Here is a 24,278-nt window from a genome sequence, read left to right as displayed (position 1 = left end):
CCATCGTTACTTTGTGGATGGTGTCAACTAGGAAAAGTTTCGTAAAGGCTTAGAATTATGTTTTAGTCTTTTGGAAGTCGCTAAGTGCTCTTACTCCTAAGTAGCGGCTGAATGAACATAACGTGGGTAATCTGCGCGCAGTAAATCCTGAAGACTCAAGACGTATACACAGTTTCTGTGACCCTTGTCATAGTTTGTTAAACTTAAGATTAAACCTCTTAATTAGCAGATTATGGCAGCATCTTAAGTTTTTAAATTCCAGTGAATACTTATAGGCAATACTGATAATTTTTGTTGGCCTTTCAAGCCGCTAGATGTGCGGCTGGCCCGGTGGCACGCCGCCTCCACAGCCAGAGTATCTGAGAGTCAGCGGCACACCAAGCTGCCCTGTTCCGACAACTAACCGCAGTGGTTGTCACAGTGGAAAGACTCTGCTAAATTTTGCTGACATCGGCGTTTATCGACAGTAACGTTGCACAGCACTTACCTAAACGATAAATTTCTTCCCCCAGAGTATCTAAGTTCTAGACATTTGATTAGCTCTATTTTTCGTCGGTTTTGGAGATAAATTCAGTTTGTAATAGATATCAAAATCTGCCATCAAAAGCCATAAAACATCTTGAAAAAAAATTTTGATAAATTTTAATTTATCTCATTTACATTTTCGTACGAATTTTTCTAATTAATTTTGCAAACGTTTGCTTGATATTTTTGCTAACTGAACTTGTCGAATGATATGTCAAAAAAAGTAATTTTGTAGAAACTCGTGGAAAATTTCACCGATCGATACTGATGCTATCGTTTCCGTGAAGGTAAAGTACCGGTGGACGGAGAACGCGCCAGAAGTTAGCGCGCGACCGTCAGTGTGCAGAAAGGAACAAAGGCAAAACCGCATTATGGCGTACAGAGGTTAACATCTCGAGCGAGTCGTCCCATTTTAAATTCATAACTGTGATCAGTTAGCAGTTGCATTATATTGAAGGTGCTCTGTGCAGTGAAAAGTGAAGTTATTTTGTGGATAAGGTGTAGCTTAAGTGTCAAAGTGTAGTAATGTGTGTCACCTTAAGTGCTTGGCTTGTCCGAGTTGTGAGGCGAGAAGAAAATTAGGGCAGAGTAATCAAGAAGATTGTTCTACTCTACATACTATTTGCCAGCCTCTAATAAATACACTCCTGGAAATTGAAATAAGAACACCGTGAATTCATTGTCCCAGGAAGGGGAAACTTTATTGACACATTCCTGGGGTCAGATACATCACATGATCACACTGACAGAACCACAGGCACATAGACACAGGCAACAGAGCATGCACAATGTCGGCACTAGTACAGTGTATATCCACCTTTCGCAGCAATGCAGGCTGCTATTCTCCCATGGAGACGATCGTAGAGATGCTGGATGTAGTCCTGTGGAACGGCTTGCCATGCCATTTCCACCTGGCGCCTCAGTTGGACCAGCGTTCGTGCTGGACGTGCAGACCGCGTCAGACGACGCTTCATCCAGTCCCAAACATGCTCAATGGGGGACAGATCCGGAGATCTTGCTGGCCAGGGTAGTTGACTTACACCTTCTAGAGCACGTTGGGTGGCACGGGATACATGCGGACGTGCATTGTCCTGTTGGAACAGCAAGTTCCCTTGCCGGTCTAGGAATGGTAGAACGATGGGTTCGATGACGGTTTGGATGTACCGTGCACTATTCAGTGTCCCCTCGACGATCACCAGTGGTGTACGGCCAGTGTAGGAGATCGCTCCCCACACCATGATGCCGGGTGTTGGCCCTGTGTGCCTCGGTCGTATGCAGTCCTGATTGTGGCGCTCACCTGCACGGCGCCAAACACGCATACGACCATCATTGGCACCAAGGCAGAAGCGACTCTCATCGCTGAAGACGACACGTCTCCATTCGTCCCTCCATTCACGCCTGTCGCGACACCACTGGAGGCGGGCTGCACGATGTTGGGGCGTGAGCGGAAGACGGCCTAACGGTGTGCGGGACCGTAGCCCAGCTTCATGGAGACGGTTGCGAATGGTCCTCGCCGATACCCCAGGAGCAACTGTGTCCCTAATTTGCTGGGAAGTGGCGGTGCGGTCCCCTACGGCACTGCGTAGGATCCTACGGTCTTGGCGTGCATCCGTGCGTCGCTGCGGTCCGGTCCCAGGTCGACGGGCACGTGCACCTTCCGCCGACCACTGGCGACAACATCGATGTACTGTGGAGACCTCACGCCCCACGTGTTGAGCAATTCGGCGGTACGTCCACCCGGCCTCCCGCATGCCCACTATACGCCCTCGCTCAAAGTCCGTCAACTGCACATACGGTTCACGTCCACGCTGTCGCGGCATGCTACCAGTGTTAAAGACTGCGATGGAGCTCCGTATGCCACGGCAAACTGGCTGACACTGACGGCGGCGGTGCACAAATGCTGCGCAGCTAGCGCCATTCGACGGCCAACACCGCGGTTCCTGGTGTGTCCGCTGTGCCGTGCGTGTGATCATTGCTTGTCCAGCCCTCTCGCAGTGTCCGGAGCAAGTATGGTGGGTCTGACACACCGGTGTCAATGTGTTCTTTTTTCCATTTCCAGGAGTGTAGATCAGAGGGATGAGCTTTTTGTTCGTGATCAAAAGTCACACACAAAAAATAACCACTATTAGAGCCCTAATGTCGTCGAGCACGTAGTTAATAAGGCAAGAGCTAATCATAGTTTTTTTATAAACTGTAAATAAATTGGTTACACATAATATTTATTTGTTTGCAGTAATAAATGAATCAAAGTTAGAATCTGTTTGTTTCTGAAAAGTGACCTCTGAATCCTGATAACTCTGTTCTCTTCTGCGTCTTCAGGTCTTCTGACTGGTTCGATGCGGCCCACCAAGAATTCCTCTTCTGCGCTGACCTTTCCATCTCTGAGCAGCACTTGCAGTCTTATTTGTTGAGTGCATTCCAGTCTCTATCTTTCTCTACAGTTACTATCCTCTACAGCTTCATCTAGTACCATGGAAGTTATTCCTTGCTCTCTTAACACATGTCCACATGTCCGATCATTCTATCTCTTCTTCTTGTCAGTGGTTTTAAATTGTTCATCTTTTGAAGCGATCCACGAATCGATCCAGTTCGTGTCTTCATGAGATCGGAAATGTTGGTCAGCCAGGCCATTGATCTAAACAGGTGATAGAGGGATGAACGTCTGGAGAATACGGCGTGTGGGGTAGGACTTGACCATTTTAACGTTTACAAGTACGTTTTGACCTCTTTTGCAACGTGGGGTCGGGCGTTGTCGTGCTGCAAAAGCACTATCGTGCCTCTCGCTGTATTGCGGCCCTTTCTCTTTTAATGCTCTGCTCAAACGCATTAATTGCGTTCGATAACGAGCACCTGTGATTGTTTCCCTCGGTTTTAACACCTCATAGTACACGACGCCGAGCTGGTCCCACCAAATGCAGAGCATGATCTTGGAGCCGTGAATATTCGGTTTGGCCGTCGACGTGGAACCATGGCCGGGATATCCCCATAATTTTTTGTGTTTAGGGTTATCGTAATGAACCTATTCTTCGTCCCCGGTCACAATGAGATGCAGAAATCCCTTTCGTTTTTGCCTCTGAAGAAACTGTTCACAAACACAGAAACGCCGTTCAACGTCTCTCGGTTTCAGCTCACACGGGACCCAAGTTCCTTCTTTCTGAATCATACCCATAGCCTTGAGACGTTTCTAAATGGCTTGCTGTGTTACTCCCATTAATCGTGACAATTATTCTAGAGTTTGACGCTAATCTTCACTCAGAAATATCTCCAGTTCTGCATCTTAGAAAACATTCTCTCTTCCGCCACTATGCCGGTCTACGACGTTAAAATCACCGTTCTTGAAGCGTTGAAACCACTTACGACACGTTCTTTCACTAACAGCGTCCTTACCGTACGTACTTGAGAGCATTCGATGAGACTCTGCCGCTGTTTTCTACATACTGAAACAAAACAGTGATACCTCTCGCAAATGACGAGAATTAGGCTCGTAAACTGACATTTTCAATCAAGAATAACTTTATTATCCAGACACAAATCGACTAATATTTGAATGAGGTTATGTTCACCGAGGTCCAAGCTAACTGCCTGACGTCTGCGATCTGTTTCTTTCGACCGCTAATTACCGTTGTCGTCACCTATCGGCAAAAGGCGGAAGCGAAGTTGTATACCTTCTATTTCATCAATTAAGTCAGTATAAAATCTTTTGCTTTCATTAGGTTAACATTGAGTTAGCCATTAATGTAAGAAAAATTTACTGCAGTATTTGTTAGGAAACGTTATTGCTGATTTAAACCTAACATAGTAGTTAAGAACATTCAATAATAATGAGAGCAAAATTATTCCACAGTATAAAAGCAAACGGAAATTGCATTGCTAGTTAAGTTTTTTAGTGTTTAAGAAACTACTCACAAACTGCCACCGAAGTTAACAGAATTATCTTATGACAGTAAACAGTAATAAATCTCACACATTGCAATCAGTGAAAATTGCTGTGCTAAAGCCAAAGTGTGAGCGTTTTTTGCCTACACAGGTCAAGTAATAGTAATAATGAAACAATCTCCGCAGCTGAACTATCTGTAGCTTCACCATTTAGTTTTCCAATACATATAGAGTTACAGTAATTTGTTAAATGTGTACTGAAAAGTGGTCTTAAGTACATACAATCTTTTTGCTTGATAAACGTTTAAAGTTCAGCTGGAGTATAATGACACAATCTTCCCATGTCTCAAGGGCCAGTAAATTTTAACTACGGCATTCAGAGTTTATGCTAGCCTGTACATTTTTAGAAGTCACTTTCAGAATTGAAGGTAGCTTCATTGAAGATATTTTGAGCCACTTAAAGTTTTCAAATCAAAGCCCTCACTTAATCTGCTAGCTACACATAAATTTAGGTGTAACATTTAATGGTAAGTGGCAGTTCTTGGCTTTTGCTAGATATGCAGGTAGTGCACTGTCCGCAGCGTGGATACTGGAGAAGATCGAAGCAGGTACGAAGCAAAGTGTTAAGGTGAATTTGCAGTATGAGGAGTCTTCGGACAGCGATTGCCTGTTTTAGAGCTAGATCACGGTGTAGTCACACTGTAAAGCACTTCGATGACTAGCTGATTAGTACTGTGCGCAAACGAAAACAACCAAAATAGTTCTCCTGGTTTACATTATTTAAGAATCAGTAACAGTTTATTAGAGAATTTTCCATTTGCTGCATATGGTTTCAACTAAATTGATAAAACGTGACCTTAATTTATAGATAAATGAGAGCGACTACTTGGTTAATAAAGATACACGATTTTAACTCGTCCGTTACATGCAGGACAACGCCCAATTTCCTTAAACGGTTAGGGAGGGAGGTAGTGAGGGGAAGGTGGTTAGAGACTGTTCTCAGGTATGGAGTTTAGTATTATTGTGTTATATGTATCTATTCATAGGCATATTATTGCGTTTTTATCTAGGTGAACTCGTCTGCAATTCGAATTGCAGTTTTGGATGGACGTCATGATTTTGTTAATATTCTCAGTGGACAGCGTTGTCATTTCCCCTGTGTGCTGGCTGCTTATCAATTCATCATCACGAAGAACTGGGCTAGTGTTCACATATTTTTCTGAAATTGTGCCACAGTGTGTGATCGCTCACGGCAGTCGTCCTCTGGTTCTCTTATATGACATCTTTAATCCAAAAAACTAACCTCGACTGGCAAAAAGAGCAATTATGCAGAGATTTCTGGTTCTCCTGTTAGGGTTGTGGGATAGAGTCGTCACTTTTGCGTACATCATCAGGCTAATTCAATTTCTGGTTCTCCGTTATAAACTAAAATCATAACGAAACTGGTGCATTTCAAAGCCGGCCTCGCCGCAGTGGTAACACCGGTTCCCGTCAGATGACCGAAGTTAAGCGCTGTCGGCCAGAGCTGGCGTTTACATGGGTGGCCGTCCGAGTCTGCCGAGCGCCGTTGGCAGTCGGGATGCAGCTGTGAGGACAGCTGAGGAGTTACATGGCTGCGAAGTGGGGACCCCGGCCACGAAAACGGGCAACGGCCGGGAGACCTGTGTGCCTACCGCGTGGCCCTACATATCCGCATCCAGTCAGGGCCGTCGGCTGACAATGGTAAGGCGTTCGATCGGTACAGCTGGGCCTTCCGAGGTCTGTTCAGACGGAGTCACAGTCGCATTTCGAAGTGAACTTTCAATTGAGGAAAGTATCTAAATCCGGCCCCCGGCCCCAAAGCGGACCGCTGGGGCTCCAGACTCTGCATTGTGAAACTCTGGTGGATGTCCCTCCAAACATTAGTTCAGGCTTGTGCCACTGTGTAGTGGAGCGCTAGCGTCATCTGCACAAGCTGCCGCTTACTCAGATGACAACACGTGTTTCTCGTGAAATCAAATTTTTGGGACAGTACTACTTATTGCTACTTTTCGTTAGGATACTGGAAGGTGATTGATAACATCTACACACATTCTCTAATGGGAAGGATTGGGGATCATGTTTATATCTAAGTTATGTTGTTTTGACATTTATCTAAAAAGTTGTTTTAATTAAAAGTCTGATAGCATGGGTGCCTCAGATCGGACCCCCTTCTGGTTCTCAAATCGGACCCCTTATTTTTTAACCGTATTCTTTTTGATTTCTGTTCCAGAATCCAGGGGAATAAAATAGTGAAAACGAAGCAGAAGGTGTGGAGTCCAACCAAAATGAAAGAGGCTATAGGTGCTATTATAAGTAAAAAGATGGGCTGGAAAAAGCAAGTAAGCAGTATAATGTCCCGAAAACTACGCTCATGAGATGATCTAACAAGAAATACGGCGCTCCAGAGGAAGCAGCGAATGTTGATAGGGGCAGACGTACAGTTTTAGGCAGTATCCTTGAAGGTGAGCTTGTCAATTATTGTCTTCCAATGGAGGCTTCGTTTTTCCGGATTACTCGTAGTGACCTGAGGAGAATGGCTGTTCAGTTGGCAGAAAACAATGGCCTTGAACATTCTTTCGATAATGACATTGCTGGAAGAAAGTGGGCTGGACTTTTTTTAAAAAGTCATCATGCTAAATTGTCAGAAAGGAAACCTACTGGTACATCTTACAGCAGGGCCTCGGGTTTCACCAAAGAAAATGCACTGAAGTTCTTCAAATTTCTAGAGAAAGTTTACGATAAAGGAAAGTTCACCCCAGACAAAATCTATAATGTGGACGAAAGCGGAATGCCTGTCGTACAATCCAAAGTTGCGAAACTAATCGGCCTGAAGGAAAAAAAAACAAATAGCTGCTTTAACATCAGAGGAAGAAGAGCTCTTATAACTATAGTCTACTGTATGAATGCTGCTGGTTCATTTGTACCTCCTCTGGTAATTTTTCCGCGTAAAAATATGAGTGACCAATTGAAGAAAGGGGCACTTCCAGGCACAATATTTTCACTGCATCCTTCTGGTTGGATCCCAACCAATCTATTCGCTCAGTGGTTCCAACACTTCATTGGAAACACCAATCCTACAAAGGAAAAGCCTGCGCTACTGATCTTGGATGGGCGCTTTAGCCATACACAGGACACAGACTTAACTGATCTGGAGAGAGGAAACCGTGTTACCATAGCGTCATTGCCTCCTCATAGCTCGCATAAATTGCAGCCGTTTGATAGGACGTTTATGAGTCCTTTGAAAGTCTACTACAGCGAAGAAGTCGGGCAGTGGCCGAGACAAAATCAACGGGCTCTGTGTGTTTATGACATCATGAGGCTATTTGGCAGAGTTTACGTCGAATGTCAAACAGCTCAAATTGCTATCAACGGTTTTAAAGTTACAGGGATATACCCCTTCAACAAGACGCTTTTCTCAGATGCAGAATACATTGACGAAGCAAACAAAAAGGAAACAACGTCTTTTTATGAAAGCGCTAAGAGAGAACCGTTGATATCAGACAATCCATCAACTTGTTGGGCGAACCAGACGGAGCTATTCGATCTAAACAATCCATCGCCATCTTCAGCAGCTCAGAGCCATTCAGTTCAAACAAGGCATCAACATCTTTGGCAGATCAGGGGCTGACGCCACCATCATGTGGTGCATCACCAGAATTTAGCTCCTCTACCAAAAAAAGTCCGTTCGACATATTTCCGGTACCGCATATAAAAAAGCGGACTTCTACTAGGGGAGGAAGAGGTTGTAGTTCTACTGTGATCATTTACTCTCCCTACTAAACACAACTGGTTGAAACTCAGAAAGGTAAAGAAGAATTAGAATATACAAAGCAACAGAGACGTGGTCAAGGACAAAAGCGCAGACGTGGTCGCTGTCACGGTTCCGTATCAGTCAGGTCTTCAGGAAATGGAAAAGCACCAGTAAAAATAGGACTTCATTTCAAGAAAGAAGACGATATATACAGCAATGAAGATCAACATGGCAGCGTCTCTACTGGAACGTCTGAATTAGAAGTCATTCCAGGAGTTACGCCTTCCCAAGACGCTGAGTGCATCTTCTGTTCCGGGAAGTTTTCAGAGGACACAAAAGGAACGTTGTGGGGCATGTGCCCGATGTGTAGCTCGTGGGCACATACAGAGTGTGCAGGGGCTGAAAAAGACAATTACATTTGTGACTTCTGCCGCTGAAGGCAATGTACTCATAAATTGTTCGATTTTTGTTTCATTTTGCAATTTTTTCTACTTAAAAATACGCACTTGGTTTCATTAAAGCAATACTTCTAACCTTAATTGTGTTTTATTTCACTGTGACATCTCTGTGATTCATTTACATTGATATTTAAAATATTTTAAAAGGAGGGTCCGAATTAGGCACCAATTCTCCAAAAAGAGAAAATGTAAGGGTGTTTTTTATTTTTTTAGAGTAAGAAAATTATTTCAAACTGTTAAAAATGTCACTTAAACAAGCTGACAACTAAATGAAGTATATATGAAATGTTCATAAAGCGTAAATTTCAGATATTATATATTTAAAAAAATAAAAATAAAATGGGGGTCCACTTTCGGGTACCTTCCTCTACTGTTAAACTACTCTGAAAATAATTGTTTTCTTCTTCGAAAGCTGCCTGTCCTCAACGCGAAGGTTAATTTGAGCACGTTCAGTGCTCAACTGGACCTGGCCTTATTGAAGGTCATAGGCTCTGTACTTGCTCCGAACTCTGAATTGCTTACTCAACATGTTAAGTGGGACAACGTTGACACCTACACTTTAACCAAGCCTGCGGCACACAATGCAGCTTCCCGATATATTTCGCATTAAGAAATCATTGCCAGAGGTGAAAGAAACGATAGGAGACAGAGTAATTGAAGTTTAATCCGTTACGTACACACTCGTTTACCGAGCCATCACTATTAAGGTACGGTCTGGAGAACCAAAGTGGCAGCACCGCAGCTCTACGCGAGACGGAGGCTGACACAAGCGAGTGGTTTACCTGGTTGGCCTGCACCTTCATGGAGACGACGGGGATCTTGCCGAAGAGGCGCAGCTCGTGGCGGACGTTCATGGTGGCGGTGTGGGTGCGGCCGGGCTGCGTGTTGGGCGCCCAGTCGGCGGCCCACACGTGGCGCGCGAACGACAGCCAGAGGCGCTCGTACGTGCGCAGGTCGGAGCCCGCCAGCAGCGACGGGCCGTGGATGGCGTTCAGGTGCGCGATGTCGCCGCCGTTCTCCGGGATCTCCTGCACAGCATAGCATAGCGCGTCACCGAAAGCGTTGTGTAAGGTAGCGGCAGGAAGCGAGGGGTGCTGAACTGCGACCTGTACTGTGAAGACGACTACGACCGAATTTCCTTAATGTTGAGAAATCGGAATGCTCGATCTGTTTTATTTGGTAAAAACTCTGTAAAGCCAAGAGCGCATAAATATTTTTATTTACTCCAGTGATCAGCGGCTTCAGTGACAGAAAAATGGCTCTGAGCACTATGGGACTTAACATCTATGGTCATCAGTCCCCTAGAACGTAGAACTACTTAAACCTAACTAACCTAAGGACATCACACACATCCATGCCCGAGGCAGGATTCGAACCTGCGACCGTAGCAGTCGCGCGGCTCCGGACTTAGCGCCTAGAACCGCTAGACCACCGCGGCCGGCTTCAGTGACAGTAGAAGATCTAAACTGAGGTGAAAAGCTTAACATCATGGTGTCATTCGTAATACTGTCAACAATAATGTATTCAACTTTGAAATAAAAAAGAAAGTAGTGTCCAAATCCTCATCGATCATGACAGCACCAAAACTGAAGATGATGAAATGGCTGGTATTCCGATTTTTTTTTTCTTCAATGGAGATTAACATCTGTCGTCCTGCCATCGACCACTTTACACTCTGAGACCATTAGAACGTTGAATTAACGCCAAAGAAGAGAAAGAATGAGGAAGAGTTGCGCGCTTCTTCGTGCGTTAATTGAGTTTACCGCAATGCGTTACAGAAATACATAACAAACTGGTTTCTGACACTAACAGAACTGATAGTAAAAGTGGTACTTTGGTGACGAGGTATAAGGAATCTTAACTATATTGTCTCTGCCTTGCGATGTATATTTTTATAGCCAACTCAAAAAATTCTGGAAGTGACTGAAGAATGTTTCTACATTGTTGTAGGCTCTGAGAGAGATTTTATCCCATGGAGATTGCATTCCTGGTACTGAATCAGTTGACAGCTATATTGAAAGAAGACTGAAGTTCCTCATAATCAGAAATGAAAAGGAGCAATGTGTATGTACTTTAAAAAAAATTTTATAGCCGAGATCGCGTTCAAAACCGTTTCTTATTGACTTCTTTCTATAGGTAACGATTCAGATATTTAAAAACTGTTTTGGTTGCACGTCATGTTCCATTACGCATTCATTACTCCTACCATGTTAACATTTTAGTCGAGGATATATTGCACTTCAGAAACGGGTTTGTTACAAGTAAAAATACTTACAGCTAAAATGCACGTGATGGAAGTTGGCATGTCTATAAATGTTGCACTCCTCTGACACACGACAATTGTTAAAATACACAATTTATAGTAAGCGAGCAGATTCATGCCAGTGTTTACCCTTGTACGACGACGGAAGCACTTCCATGTTTAAACACGTATGTTAGCATCAAACATTCCATCTGAAAGACAATCCCTTTTGAATGTGTTGGGTGCTACAAGAAAGAGGTTGCGTGTAACGGAGAACCTTAGTCACAAAATTCTGATGTAAGTAGGCTGTTTAGGTTTTTATATTGGTAACGCCACGTAGCGCTCTGTATGAAAATCACTGGCTGTGCTGTGTGCAGTCTGTGGCTAGTTTGCATTGTTGTCGGCCATTGTAGTGTTGGGCAGCTGGATGTTAACAGCGCGTAGCGTTGCGCAGTTGGAGGTGAGCCGCCAGCAGTGGTGGATGTGGGGAGAGAAATGGCGGAGTTTTGAAATTTGTAAGAATGGATGTCATGAACTGCTATATATATTATGACTATTGAGGTAAATACATTGTTTGTTCTCTATTAAAATCTTTCATTTGCTAACTATGCCTATCAGTAGTTAGTGCCTTCCGTAGTTTGAATCTTTTATTTAGCTGGCAGTAGTGGCGCTCGCTGTATTGCAGTAGTTCGAGTAACGAAGATTTTTGTGAAGTAAGTGATTTGTGAAACGTATAGGTTAATGTTAGTCAGGGCCATTCTTTTGTTGGGATTATCGAAAGTCAGATTGCGTTGCGCTAAAAATATTGTGTGTCAGTTAATCAAAGTCATGTATAATTTTTCTAAGGGGACATTTCACTGAGAACCGTCGTTACAACAGTAATCCATGGAGGTGTTTACTAGAGGGCGACAGACAAGACCGCAAAGGTGAAGGACGGTCACGCTTTAACAGGCCGGTAAACTGTTGCTCAGCATAAGCTACACACGTATGCTTCGCTCGTATAACGTGAGGCGAGGCTCCGGTGAGAGCATGCGTGCTCTGCGGGTATCGCGCGCGCTAGGCGCAGAGACCAACAGGATTTCACATGTACTGTGTTTAGAAGTGCGAGCGTAGAAGTAATGCCTGTTTTTTATGTGAAACTCTTAAAGATTTTTAAATAGCACAAACGTTATTAACATTTTACGTCTTCAGTCTTCACGTCCAAGTATTTGCTGCCCTCTGCCGCTAGAGGGCTCCAAAGTGCAGAGTGTGTATGGTTCAAATGGCTCTCAGCACTATGGGACTTAACATCTATGGTCATCAGTCCCCTAGAACTTAGAACTACTTAAACCTAACTAACCTAAGGACAGCACACAACACCCAGCCATCACGAGGCAGAGAAAATCCCTGACCCCGCCGGGAATCGAACCCGGGAACCCGGGCGTGGGAAGCGAGAACGCTACCGCACGACCACGAGGTGCGGGCAACAGAGCGTGTAATACGGCGGTGTGTGGCGCCTCGTATGTCGCAGCGTGAGAAACAGCGCGCTGCAGTCCGGTCTCTGTTTCGAAGAGTTCGTCCAGACGTGGAGCACCGACTCCTCCAGCACGACAGGGCCAGACCACACACGAACGCCGTGGCATCTGCAACTATCCGGCACCTCGGGTTCGCAGTCACAGATCATTCTCACAGATCAGTCCCGACTTGGCCTCATACGGTTTTCATCTACTCGCAAAAGTCAGAACAATTCCGAGGACTTCACTTTGACTCTGAGAAAGCGGTCTAAGTAGACGTGAGCTTCTGGCTGAGTCAACGAAGTCAAATATTCTACAATGACGGTATCAACAAACTGGCCTCTCGTTGGGAGAAATGTGTTCGTCGAAAGGGTGAATATGTTGAGAAATATGTAGAGATGATGTATAAAGATGCAGAAGGTTAAGAACGTTTGTTTTCCTTAAATAGCTTTGAGGACTTTCGCATAAAAAATTCGGAGGCATTACCCTTCAGCACACCCTTGTGAGAATAGGATTTCGGTTTAATTAATCACGTCTGTATGTTATCTACGATCTGTAGTTTGCTGCGCCATTTGCGAAACCCAAGTATGTAAAATCTCTTTGGACCCCATATTTCTTACGCCAGCAATTCGTTCAGGCCTCTGTGTAAAATGAAAGCTGATGCTTGCATACAAGTAAATCCAAATATTACTCGAAAGCAATATTTTTTTTTATTTGTCCTGGTCGAAGGAGACTTGTCATTCATGTGTCAAACGTTGAAAGCCATCAGTGCTTTACTTGCGGCAATTACAACTCTCTAAGATAAGAAGCTGAAACCCAGTTACTGATTAAAAAACTGGGCGAGAAAAGGGAGGAAGGGAACTTTTATACTTAAGGTGAAGGTATCAATCAACTACTGAACGACAACACCAATGAAGTGAAAGTAAATATTTGATCATTATTTACTTCTTCCCTATGAACTTACGGTTTCACAACCTGATAACTTCACTGAAATCTGCTGACTGCAATTTCAAACTTAGAGCTGTCACTATTTTCTGACATTTGTGTGCCTTACAAAATGGTTGAGATGGCTCTGAGCACTATGGGACTTAACATCTGAGGTCATCAGTCCCCTAGAACTTAGAACTACTTAAACCTAACTAATCTAAGGACATAACATACATCCATGCCCGAGGCAGGATTCGAACCTGCGACCGTACTGTGTGACTTACAGATCGAGGTAAACAGTAAAACTAAAGGTGAACCAGCAGAATGTGTAGCTGCGTTATAAAGATTCGAAATATTTCACAGTTTAATCTTTTTTATCTATCACAAGTTCGCGGATGCACGAGATTTAGTATAAAAGTGGTTCCGGTTGTAACACGATATGACCAACAGAGATGTTTCCTTGAAAGATTAGTGAGGTTTGATATACGGGCCCGGGGCTAGCGAACTGCACAAAACCGCACCTTTCTTGAAACGCACCCTCCAGAGTTTGGAGATGTGCAGTTCGATTCTAGTAACGAAGAAAAACATTCAAATTTTTTAGGATGCTAGCTTACGAGATGTTCATTTATGGTTTGCAACAACACTTCGTCGTTATTACCAGAGCTTAACTTCTTGCAACTTGGTGATTTAACGTCGCTCTATGGAAGCGAGCGTAACAGCGACTGTACACGAGAGAGCCGAGGCTACAGTGGAGGCACTCACCTCGATGTGGGCGTTGATGAGGAACTCGGAGCGGCCGCGGTAGCGCCAGCTGCCGTCCGCCAGCTGCGGCAGCTGCTCGGGCCGCCAGCTGGGCGGCTCGCCCTCCGCGTGGTACCACACGAACACCAGCCCGTTCACCTCGCAGCTCTCCCAGCGCCGCACCTTGGCGATCTCTGGAACTGCACGCGCCCAGGCACTCAGGCACGAGTCAGAGTGGAAGGAAGGAGGCAACGAGGAAACCAAGTCACGAGGCAAAACACATATCACCGTCTTGAAACATCACTACGGTGTAGAACTGGCAGCAGGCTGTTATGTAACATTCCAGCGGTGACATAATTCGCAGCACCGGGCAGATGAGTGTGAGGCGTAGCGCCGTATAACGATCCTGCCTTGGAGGCGGCTGAGATGTGTCTCAGAGCTGGAGAGTGGCAGATGGTGACGCGAGACTGGACGCGCACGTAGTTTGTGTATCAGCCGATGGAGGACAATATTGGATAGGGGACTGATTTAGTTTCGATTGTGCGCACTAGAGTGCACTAAAGTAATAGAACGTTTTTCATAAACTGTTCTAGTATTTTCATAAAGTGTTGTTATGTGTTTTTGTGTATGTAAAAGCTATAAATGTGTTTTAGCAGTATGAATAATGCGTGAGTGTGGTTTAAGGTTAATATCAAGATTATTGTTTAACGAGTTGTGTAGTAGGATTTAGAGTGGGAACATTTCGAAGAAGTACGGATATGGACAAAGGGGATTTTTGTGGAATAGATTTGTAAAGTAAGTTAATGGTAAAGGGAAAGTTAATTCAGGCATAAATAACAATAGTAAATAACTTTATGCATAAACAAAACTTCAGCATATTAGATAATTACGTCGGTAAAAAGTGCAGTCGTTAGGTTTACTATTTTGCGATTGGTTATTGATGAAAAGCGCGGATTGACGAGGGAGAATGTTGTTTTGGTATTAGCTGTTGAGTAAACTGACCAATGGTAAAGCAATATTCTTCGCGCGCCTTTCTCTGTTGGTAGAGAATGATTTCTAAAAACATTGGGGTAGTGGCAACAAAACGACTATTCACGTTCGTGTGTAGAATATATGAGTCTGGCGATATACCATCTGACTTTCGGAAAAGCATCATCCACACAATTCCGAAGACGGCAAGAGATGACAAGTGTGAGAATTATCGCACAATCAGCTTAACAGCTCATGCATCGAAGCTGCTTACAAGAATAATATACAGAAGAATGGAAAAGAAAATTGAGAATGCGCTAGGTAACGATCAGTTTGGCTTTAGGAAAAGTAAACGGTCGAGAGAGGCAATTCTGACGTTACGGCTAATAATGGAAGCAAGGCTAAAGAAAAATCAAGACACTTTCATAGGATTTGTCGACCTGGAAAAAGCGTTCGACAATATAAAATGGTGCAAGCTGTTCGAGGTTCTGAAAAAAGTAGGGGTAAGCTATAGGGAGAGACGGGTCATATACAATATGTACAGCAACCAAGAGGGAATAATAGGAGTGGACGATCAAGAAGGAGGTGCTCGTATTAAGAAGGGTGCAAGACAAGGCTATAGCCTTTCGCCCCTACTCTTCAATCTGTACATCGAGGAAGCAATGATGGAAATAAAAGAAAGGTTCAGGAGTGGAATTAAAATACAAGGTGAAAGGATATCAATGATACGATTCGCTGATGACATTGCTATCCTGAGTGAAAGTGAAGAAGAATTAAATGATCTGCTGAACGAAATGAACAGTCTAATGAGTACACAGTATGGTTTGAGAGTAAATCGGAGAAAGACGAAGGTAATGAGAAGTAGTAGAAATGAGAACAGCGAGAAACTTAACATCAGGATTGATGGTCACGAGTTAATGAAGTTAAGGAATTCTGCTACCTAGGCAGTAAAATAACCAATGACGGACGGAGCAAGGAGGACATCAAAAGCAGACTCGCTATGGCAAAAAAGGCATTTCTGGCCAAGAGAAGTCTACTAATATCAAATACCGGCCTTAATTTGAGGAAGAAATTTCTGAGGATGTACGTCTGGAGTACAGCATTGTATGGTAGTGAAACATGGACTGTGGGAAAACCGGAACAGAAGAGAATCGAAGCATTTGAGATGTGGTGCTATAGACGAATGTTGAAAATTAGGTGGACTGATAAGGTAAGGAATGAGGAGGTTCTACGCAGAATCGGAGAGGAAAGGAATATGTGGAAAACACTGATAAGGAGAGGGGACAGGATGATAGGACATCTGCTAAGACATGAGGAAAGGACTTCCATGGTACTCGAGGGAGCTGTAGAGGGCAAAAACTGTAGAGGAAGACAGAGATTGGAATACGTCAAGCAAATAATTGAGGACGTAGGTTGCAAGTGCTACTCTGAGATGAAGAGGTTAGCACAGGAAAGGAATTCGTGGCGGGGCGCATCAAACCAGTCAGTAGACTGACGACACACACAAAAAAAAAAAAAGAGAGAGAGAGAGAGAGAAGACAGTATTCTAGAGAAGAGTCGAAGCCTAGCAATGAAACAGATCGGACGTATGTACTAGTAGTTCCGATGGAAACGATAAGTTGCCGGATCTAGCAGTGTTTCATACATCAAAAGTGTGGTAAAGTGACGGCATAATCATGCCGATGGGTGCGTAGAAATTTCGGAATTTCTAAGTGAATTTTGTGACGAGAAAAGACAAATTCCGGGTGGCGTATTGACCAGGTCGGTGGCTAAAAACTGTGACTGCATTTGGTACCGATACACTTAATATTTGGCGAGCATTCCCAATCAAAAACAATCAGTATTTTTGTAGCTATTACGTTTTCGGGAAATGCAACATCAAAACTTGCTAACGTGAGTGAAAGGGATTGTGAGTGACTGTGTTAAGACTGGCACGGGCTTGGCAGTGAAACTTGTTCACCTAAGTTTCAGAATATATTAACCGAGGACAAAATTTCCAACCTTTCATTTCGTGTGAAAACTTTCTCCCGAAACGTAGATTAGTGACTTTAATTGCAGCCTGGTTCACGTCGAAGTACAGTAGGTTTCACTCGGCTTCCCTACTGATGATCTGCTGAGGGAATGTTCACAGGTAGGTGCAGGTTTGTCGTAAAAGGGACGGAAGGAACCGCGCCGCCGCAACGTGTGCGCCAGCTGGCTCCGTGGAGCTAGCGCGGCGCAGGCGCGACGGTGACAGGGAGCGGCCGCCTCGACTGTGCGTAGCCGAGATCACACCGCGAACGGCGCTGCCCCACCTGTTGTCCTGTATACGACTTGTCCACGAGGAATGTGGTACCACTCGCAGCCAAGTAAAAAGTCGTATCAGCAGTGGCCGTAAAAAGATCCCGGCTGGCAGGGACCAGGGACCAGCTGCCAGTGAATGAGGTTTGCCAGCGGATATCGCTGAGAGAGTGTACACCTGGAGTCGCAGCTCACGAAGCCACGCGCCTTCAGTGGCCGACGCGCCACAGGGCAGTAGTCGGGCAGAGACGTAGAGTCAAAATCTTGCCCTTTGTTCCAGGTGATGTGAGGCTTCGACTGCACGCACGAGGCGTTCAACTCTAAAAAAAAAGTGCGCGATGTAAATGAGGTCCGTGATGCTTCTGCGATGTCTTAGGCGTGTTTTTCGTACTAATAATTAGACCCACTCATTCAGGTTGGCATGACCGTGAACCAGGATGTTTACTTCAACATTCTGGGTAAGCAAGTATTGGCCATTTTTTGGCGTCTCCATGACGACTATCTTCTAAGATGCAACAGTCCTATTCGCGGGGCTGCACACGTACGTTCGAGGTTTGACGAACATTTCGGCATCCTGTCGCACGTGGACTGGCGTGCTAAATAAACCGACCTTAACCCAACACAAAGCAGCTCCTCCTGTTTGGAAAAGCGCGTGAAATGTAGCAAACAGCGTCTCCGCAGTTTCGTAGCTCTACGTGAGTCAGTCATCAGTGACGGACTTCAGTCGGAAGTAGCATATCTAAAGGAAAGTCGTGGACACTAAAAACCTGGCTGAATCCAGTCCGTTAGCAAGGCGACATGGCTCGCTTTAGCGCGCCATCTCCCGGGGGCAGCTAATCGGTTCTTCAGTCTGCTGGTTAAAGAGCGAACACCAGCCAGCGTAGACAACGAGGGCGCAGAAAACCGGACGTGGATGCAGCCACCCTAGTGTACAGCCAGACGCCTGTGCCTCGCCCGTTGCGCTACACGCTCCACGGTTTGCAGCCAGGGACAATGCGAGCAGACGCCAGTATCTGCTGGCCGCAGGTGACGAACCACGTGCACGGTCATCAGTTACGTGGGATTAACACACTAGGCTAACACCGATTTGCGCCCGTCAGTTCACCTTCACACGCCGCAGGGCAGCGCAATGCATTGGAGGACACATCGTGTTAATCTCGTTCCTTCCTACCGCGTAAATTGTTTAGTGAAGTATCTGAGATGGGGTGGGTCTCAAAGCGTCCTTAAAAATGGCATTAATTTATGCACTTTAGATATGGTAGGAAAATGGCGAAGGCTCCACAAAATTCTAAACCTTTCATCTTAATAATCATTTTTTACCTGTCTCAAACGTATTACGTAATCTTTACCGAGGTTACACAACTATTCGCTCTTTTAACCTTTCGTTTATTTTACTACATAACTCTTTGCTCCTGTTTGAGGAGACACGCTACAATCTCCGGTTGTCAGTCTGACTGAAAACTATTAGAAGCTTTATCGTTTAATAATCTTTGGAAATCAACTTGCAGCCATTTGTTGTTGTTGTTGTTGTCTTCAGTCCTGAGACTGGTTTGATGCAGCCCTCCATGCTACTCTATCCTGTGCAAGCTTCTTCATCTCCCAGTACTTACTGCAACCTACATCCTTCTGAATCTGCTTAGTGTATTCATCTCTTGGTCGCCCTCTACGATTTTTACCCTCCACGCTGCCCTCCAATGCTAAATTTGTGATCCCTTGATGCCTCAGAACATGTCCTACCAACCGGTCCCTTCTTCTTGTCAAGTTGTGCCACAAACTTCTCTTCTCCCCAATCCTATTCAATACCTCCTCATTAGTTGTGTGTTCTACCCATCTAATCTTCAGCATTCTTCTGTAGCACCACATTTCGAAAGCTTCTATTCTCTTCTTGTCCAAACTATTTATCGTCCATGTTTCACTTCCATACATGGCTACACTCCATACAAATACTTTCAGAAACGACTTCCTGACGCTTAAATCAATACTCGATGTTAACAAATTTCTCTTCTTCAGAAACGCTTTCCTTGACATTGCCAGTCTACATTTTATATCCTCTGTACTTCGACCATCATCAGTTATTTTGCTCCCCAAATAGCAAAACTCCTTTACTACTTTCAGTGTCTCATTTCCTAATCTAATTCCTCAGCATCACCCGACTTAATTCCACTACATTCCATTATCCTCGTTTTGCTTTCGTTGATGTTCATCTTATATCCTCCTTTCAAGACACTGTCCATTCCGTTCAACTGCTCTTCCAAGTCCTTTGCTGTCTCTGACAGAATTACAATGTCATCGGCGAACCTCAAAGGTTTTATTTCTTCTCCATGGATTTTAATACCTACTCCGAATTTTTCTTTTGTTTCCTTTACTGCTTGCTCAATATACAGATTGAATAACACCGGGGAGACGCTACAACCCTGTCTCACTCCCTTCCCAACCACAGCTTCCCTTTCATGCCCCTCGACTCTTATAACTGCCATCTGGTTTCTGTACAAATTGTAAATAGCCTTTCGCTCCCTGTATGTTACCCCTGCCACCTTCAGAATTTGAAAGAGAGTATTCCAGTCAACACTGTCAAAAGCTTTCTCTAAGTCTTCAAATGCTAGAAACGTAGCTTTGCCTTTCCCTAATCTATTTTCTAAGAGAAGTCGTAGGGTCAGTATTGCCTCACGTGTTCCAACATTTCTATGGAATCCAAACTGATCTTCCCCGAGGTCGGCTTCTACCAGTTTTTCCATTCGTCTGTAAAGAATTCGCGTTAGTATTTTGCAGCTGTGACTTATTAAACTGATAGTTCGGTAATTTTCACAACTGTCAACACCTGCTTTCTTTGGGATTGGAATTATTATATTCTTCTTGAAGTCTGAGGGTATTTTACCTGTCTCATACATCTTGCTCACCAGATGATAGAGTTTTGTCAGTACTGGCTCTCCCAAGGCCGTCAGTAGTTCCAATGGAATGTTGTCTACTCCGGGGGCCTTGTTTCTACTCAGGTCTTTCAGTGCTCTGTCAAACTCTTCACGCAGTATCGTATCTCCCATTTCATCTTCGTCTACATCCTCTTCCATTTCCATAATATTGTCCTCAAGTACATCGCCCTTGTATAGACCCTCTATATACTCCTTCCACCTTTCTGCTTTCCCTTCTTTGCTTAGAACTGGGTTTCCCTCTGAGCTCTTGATATTCATACAAGTGGTTCTCTTTTTTCCAAAGGTCTCTTTAATTTTCCTGTAGCCAGTATCTATCTTACCCCTAGTGAGATAAGCCTCTACATCCTTACATTTGTCCTCTAGCCATCCCTGCTTATCCATTTTGCACTTCCTCTCGATCTCATTTTTGAGACGTTTATATTCCTTTTTGCCTGCTTCATTTACTGCGTTTTTATATTTTCTCCTTTCATCAATTAAATTCAATATTTCTTCTGTTACCCAAGGATTTCTACTAGCCCTCGTCTTTTTACCTACTTGATCCTCTGCTGCCTTCACTACTTCATCCCTCAGAGCTACCCATTCTTCTTCTACTGTATTTCTTTTTCCCATTCCTGTCAATTGTTCCCTTATGCTCTCCATGTAACTCTGTACAACCTCTGGTTTAGTCAGTTTATCCAGGTCCCATCTCCTTAAATTCCCACCTTTTTGCAGTTTCTTCAGTTTTAATCTACAGTTCATAACCAATAGATTGTGGTCAGAGTCCACATGTGCCCCTGGAAATGTCTTACAACTTAAAACTTGGTTCCTAAATCTCTGCCTTACCATTATATAATATATCTGATGCCTTCTAGTATCTCCAGGATTCTTCCATGTATACAACCTTCTTTTATGATTCTTGAACCAAGTGTTAGTTATGATTAAGTTAACTCTGTGCAAAATTCTACCAGCCGGCTTCCTCTTTCATTTCTCTCCCCCAATCCATATTCACCCACTATGTTTCCCTCTCTCCCTTTTCCTACTCTCAAGTTCCAGTCACTCATGACTATTACATTTTCGTCTCCCTTCACTATCTGAATAATTTCTTTTATCTCATCATACATTTCTTCAATTTCTTCATCATCTGCAGAGCCAGTTGGCATATAAACTTGTACTACTGTGGTAGGCATGGGCTTCGTATCTATCTTGGCCACTACAATACGTTCACTATGCTGTTTGTAGTAGCTTACCCGCACTCCTATTTTTTTTATTCATTATTAAACCTACTCCTGCATTACCCCTATTTGATTTTGTATTTATAACCCTGTATTCACTTGACCAACAGTCTTGTTCCTCCTGCCACCGAACTTCACTAATTCCCACTATATCTAACTTTAGCCTATCCATTTCCCTTTTTAAATTTTCTAACCTACCTGCCCGATTAAGGGATCTGACATTCCACGCTCCGATCCGTAGAACGCCAGTTTTCTTTCTCCTGATAACGACGTCCGCTTGAGTAGTCCCCGCCCGGAGATCCGAATGGGGGACTATTTTACCTCCGGAATATTTTACCCAAGAGGATGCTATCATCATTCAACCATACAGTAAAGCTGCGTGTCTTCGGGAAAAATTACGGCTGTAGTTTCCTCTTGCTTTCAGCCGTTCGCACTACCACAACAGCAAGTCCGTTTTGGTTATTGTTACAAGGCCAGATCAGTCAGTCATCCAGACTGTTGCCCCTGCTACTACTGAAAAGGCTGCTGCCCCTCTTCAGGAAACACACGTTTGTCTGGCGTCTCAACAGATACCCCTCCGTTGTGGTTGCACCTACGGTACGGCCACCTGAGTCGGGCACGCAAGCCTCCCCACCAACGGCAAGGTCCATGGTTCATGGGGGAGGAAATCGTTTACAAAATTTTAATGAACTAAATGTAGTTCATTAAAATTTTGTAAACGATTTCACCTGGTTTCACATCGAAACTTGCGTAAATGACTTATCACTTCCTTTTTCGAAGAAATTATTTTCCCTACAAGGAAAAAGCTGAAATTACTTTCTAGAAAGTAATCTTAAATAAGAATATTCTTGAAACAAAACAGTTCGTTATTACATTCCCATAGTCTAAGACAGTTATTAACACCGGTTTGTGACAGTTAAGTAAAGAAAGGTAATTGGACCTCATGTAGCGTTGATATTGGCGACGATCCTGTTCGTTCACTGTGCATATTACATAATAATATGTATTTAATCAGGTGTAACGCTAATATCAGAACTGCAGTGATTATGGGGAAACAGCTGTTTCAGATTTTTGTACTTGCTTTTTTAATCAACCTAGTGTACGACTTGCAACGTCGATTTGCATAACAATGCAAAGACGGCAATAAATCAGTGCATATTACTTCTGTACATTAACTAAGAAGTATCATAATAATCACGTGTGTGTTTATTAATGAACAAAGTTGTTAGTTCAATTGACGGCATTAGATGCAATGTGAAGAAATCAATTGAGTGTTGTGGATAACATGTAACTGAGCAGTTTTGTACGATGTAGTTTTTGTATAGTTGACAAAAATCGTAACTACATTTCGATGAAGGCCATTTGCCCCACTAGTGTGGCATATTCGCAGATTTCCCACGTTTATTACGCATCGTGTTGGCTACCATTGGCATTTTTCGAAGAAAAATGAATTATCAAGTGTAGGCTTCATTTTTATTTTCGAAGAGATGCTCGGCGGGAGAGTATTCTTCCGTAAGTCTTCCAATTTTTGTCGTATTCTCAGACCACACACCCTAAGATCCTCTGCAGTCCTGGTTGGCGCTCTTCGGCACTGAAGTCTCTGAACAGTCACTGTACCTGTATCCTCATGTATTCGATGTCAATAAATTGCTGTTATTTTCTGAAATTTATCTACGGAAGGTTCTTGCCTTCTAAGTTGGATTGGGACCTGGCAGCCAAAACAAATGCTGCTGCTGCCTCTGAAGTTCTGCACTGTACAGATCGACTGGGTCTTAACTCTTCGCGTATGTCTGCTTTACAGTTGTACAGGCGCTGCGTATTTCGACGCTCTTTAGGCAAGAGCCCCCCCCCCCCCCCAATTCTTAAAATAAAAACATTCGCGAACTCATTGTCTGTCTGCTGCTGTCAGCCTCTCCACTCTGCGCACAATTCAAAGCGCCAGTGCATTCAAGAAGCAGCTGACCCACTTGCTTTCGTCATCCTCTTAACTTTCCCCTAAAAATTTACATGTAAGACCAGTCTGTCTCTGCCTAACAGCAAAGCAGATGTCCCCTCATTCTGGCAGTTGTACTTCTTTCTCTTTTAGTTCCTGAGTCATTTCCCTATCTGCTGTTCATTACTAGTGTTTCTGTCACCTTCCCCGTCCCAGCCTTCTGCATCTCCTGCTGCCAGTATCCGCAGTTTAAATCTATCCGAGTGTTCTTTTCGTGAACGAACATAAAAATAGTTTGTTTTTCTTCTAAAGCTCCCGTAATTTTCTGCTATTTACGTGATACTTATTTTGAATTGTTACATCCCACGTTAAATATAAATTTCTAATAACACGTGTGTTAATGGACACAATGTTAAATATTTAGAATGGGGTTTAGATGTAAGAGAAGGCCTGGTAACCCTATCTTGATGTATAAACAAATAAAAGGAAATAAAGCTATTACAGAGTATTTGTTGTCTCTCTTGAAGTGGTACGACGGAGTTAGTGTAAGGTAGTTGGCTCTGAGCCTGTATTAACCGAAGTCGTGACAAGATGTTCCTCGAAGGTGAAACTGCTAAGCAGGGTAACGACACGGTTTTTTTAGGCTGCAGTTGTATCGAAGTAAGGTATCAGTTACAGGGTGACAGTTACTGGACTATACGAAAAAAGACGTGAATCTGATACAAACTACGGCGTGCACACCCTTTATTCAACGTCACTACAGATAATGGATTTAGGTTACGGCATGTTCGATATATGTGTGTACATTGGCAATGATGTGGCACAGACGAATAGCGAAATTCGGCATGACCCGGTGAAGTGTCTGAACATCGATGCTGTCGATGACCTCCTGAGTGGCTGCTTTCAGCTAAGTAATGATTTTGG

At 43.8% G+C, this 24,278-nt stretch overlaps 1 protein-coding gene across 1 annotated transcript in view; it reads right to left on the bottom strand.

Moving 5' to 3' along the window:
* LOC126187900 (cholesterol 7-desaturase nvd) overlaps positions 1–24,278 on the bottom strand; it is a 78,497-nt gene that overhangs the window by 5,577 nt on the left and 48,642 nt on the right. Inside the window, exons 5-6 of the mRNA XM_049929250.1 lie at positions 14,056–14,234; positions 9,414–9,659 (exon numbers count right to left, since the gene is read on the bottom strand). Of these exons, the coding sequence (XP_049785207.1) occupies positions 9,414–9,659; positions 14,056–14,234 (425 nt within the window). The remainder of the gene's footprint in view (positions 1–9,413; positions 9,660–14,055; positions 14,235–24,278) is intronic.

The sequence above is a fragment of the Schistocerca cancellata genome, chromosome 5 (assembly GCF_023864275.1).
Source record: "Schistocerca cancellata isolate TAMUIC-IGC-003103 chromosome 5, iqSchCanc2.1, whole genome shotgun sequence".
In the NCBI taxonomy this organism is placed as follows: domain Eukaryota; kingdom Metazoa; phylum Arthropoda; class Insecta; order Orthoptera; family Acrididae; genus Schistocerca; species Schistocerca cancellata.
The sequence above is the reverse complement of the archived record's forward strand: the minus strand, read 5'-3'. Positions and strand labels throughout refer to the sequence as shown.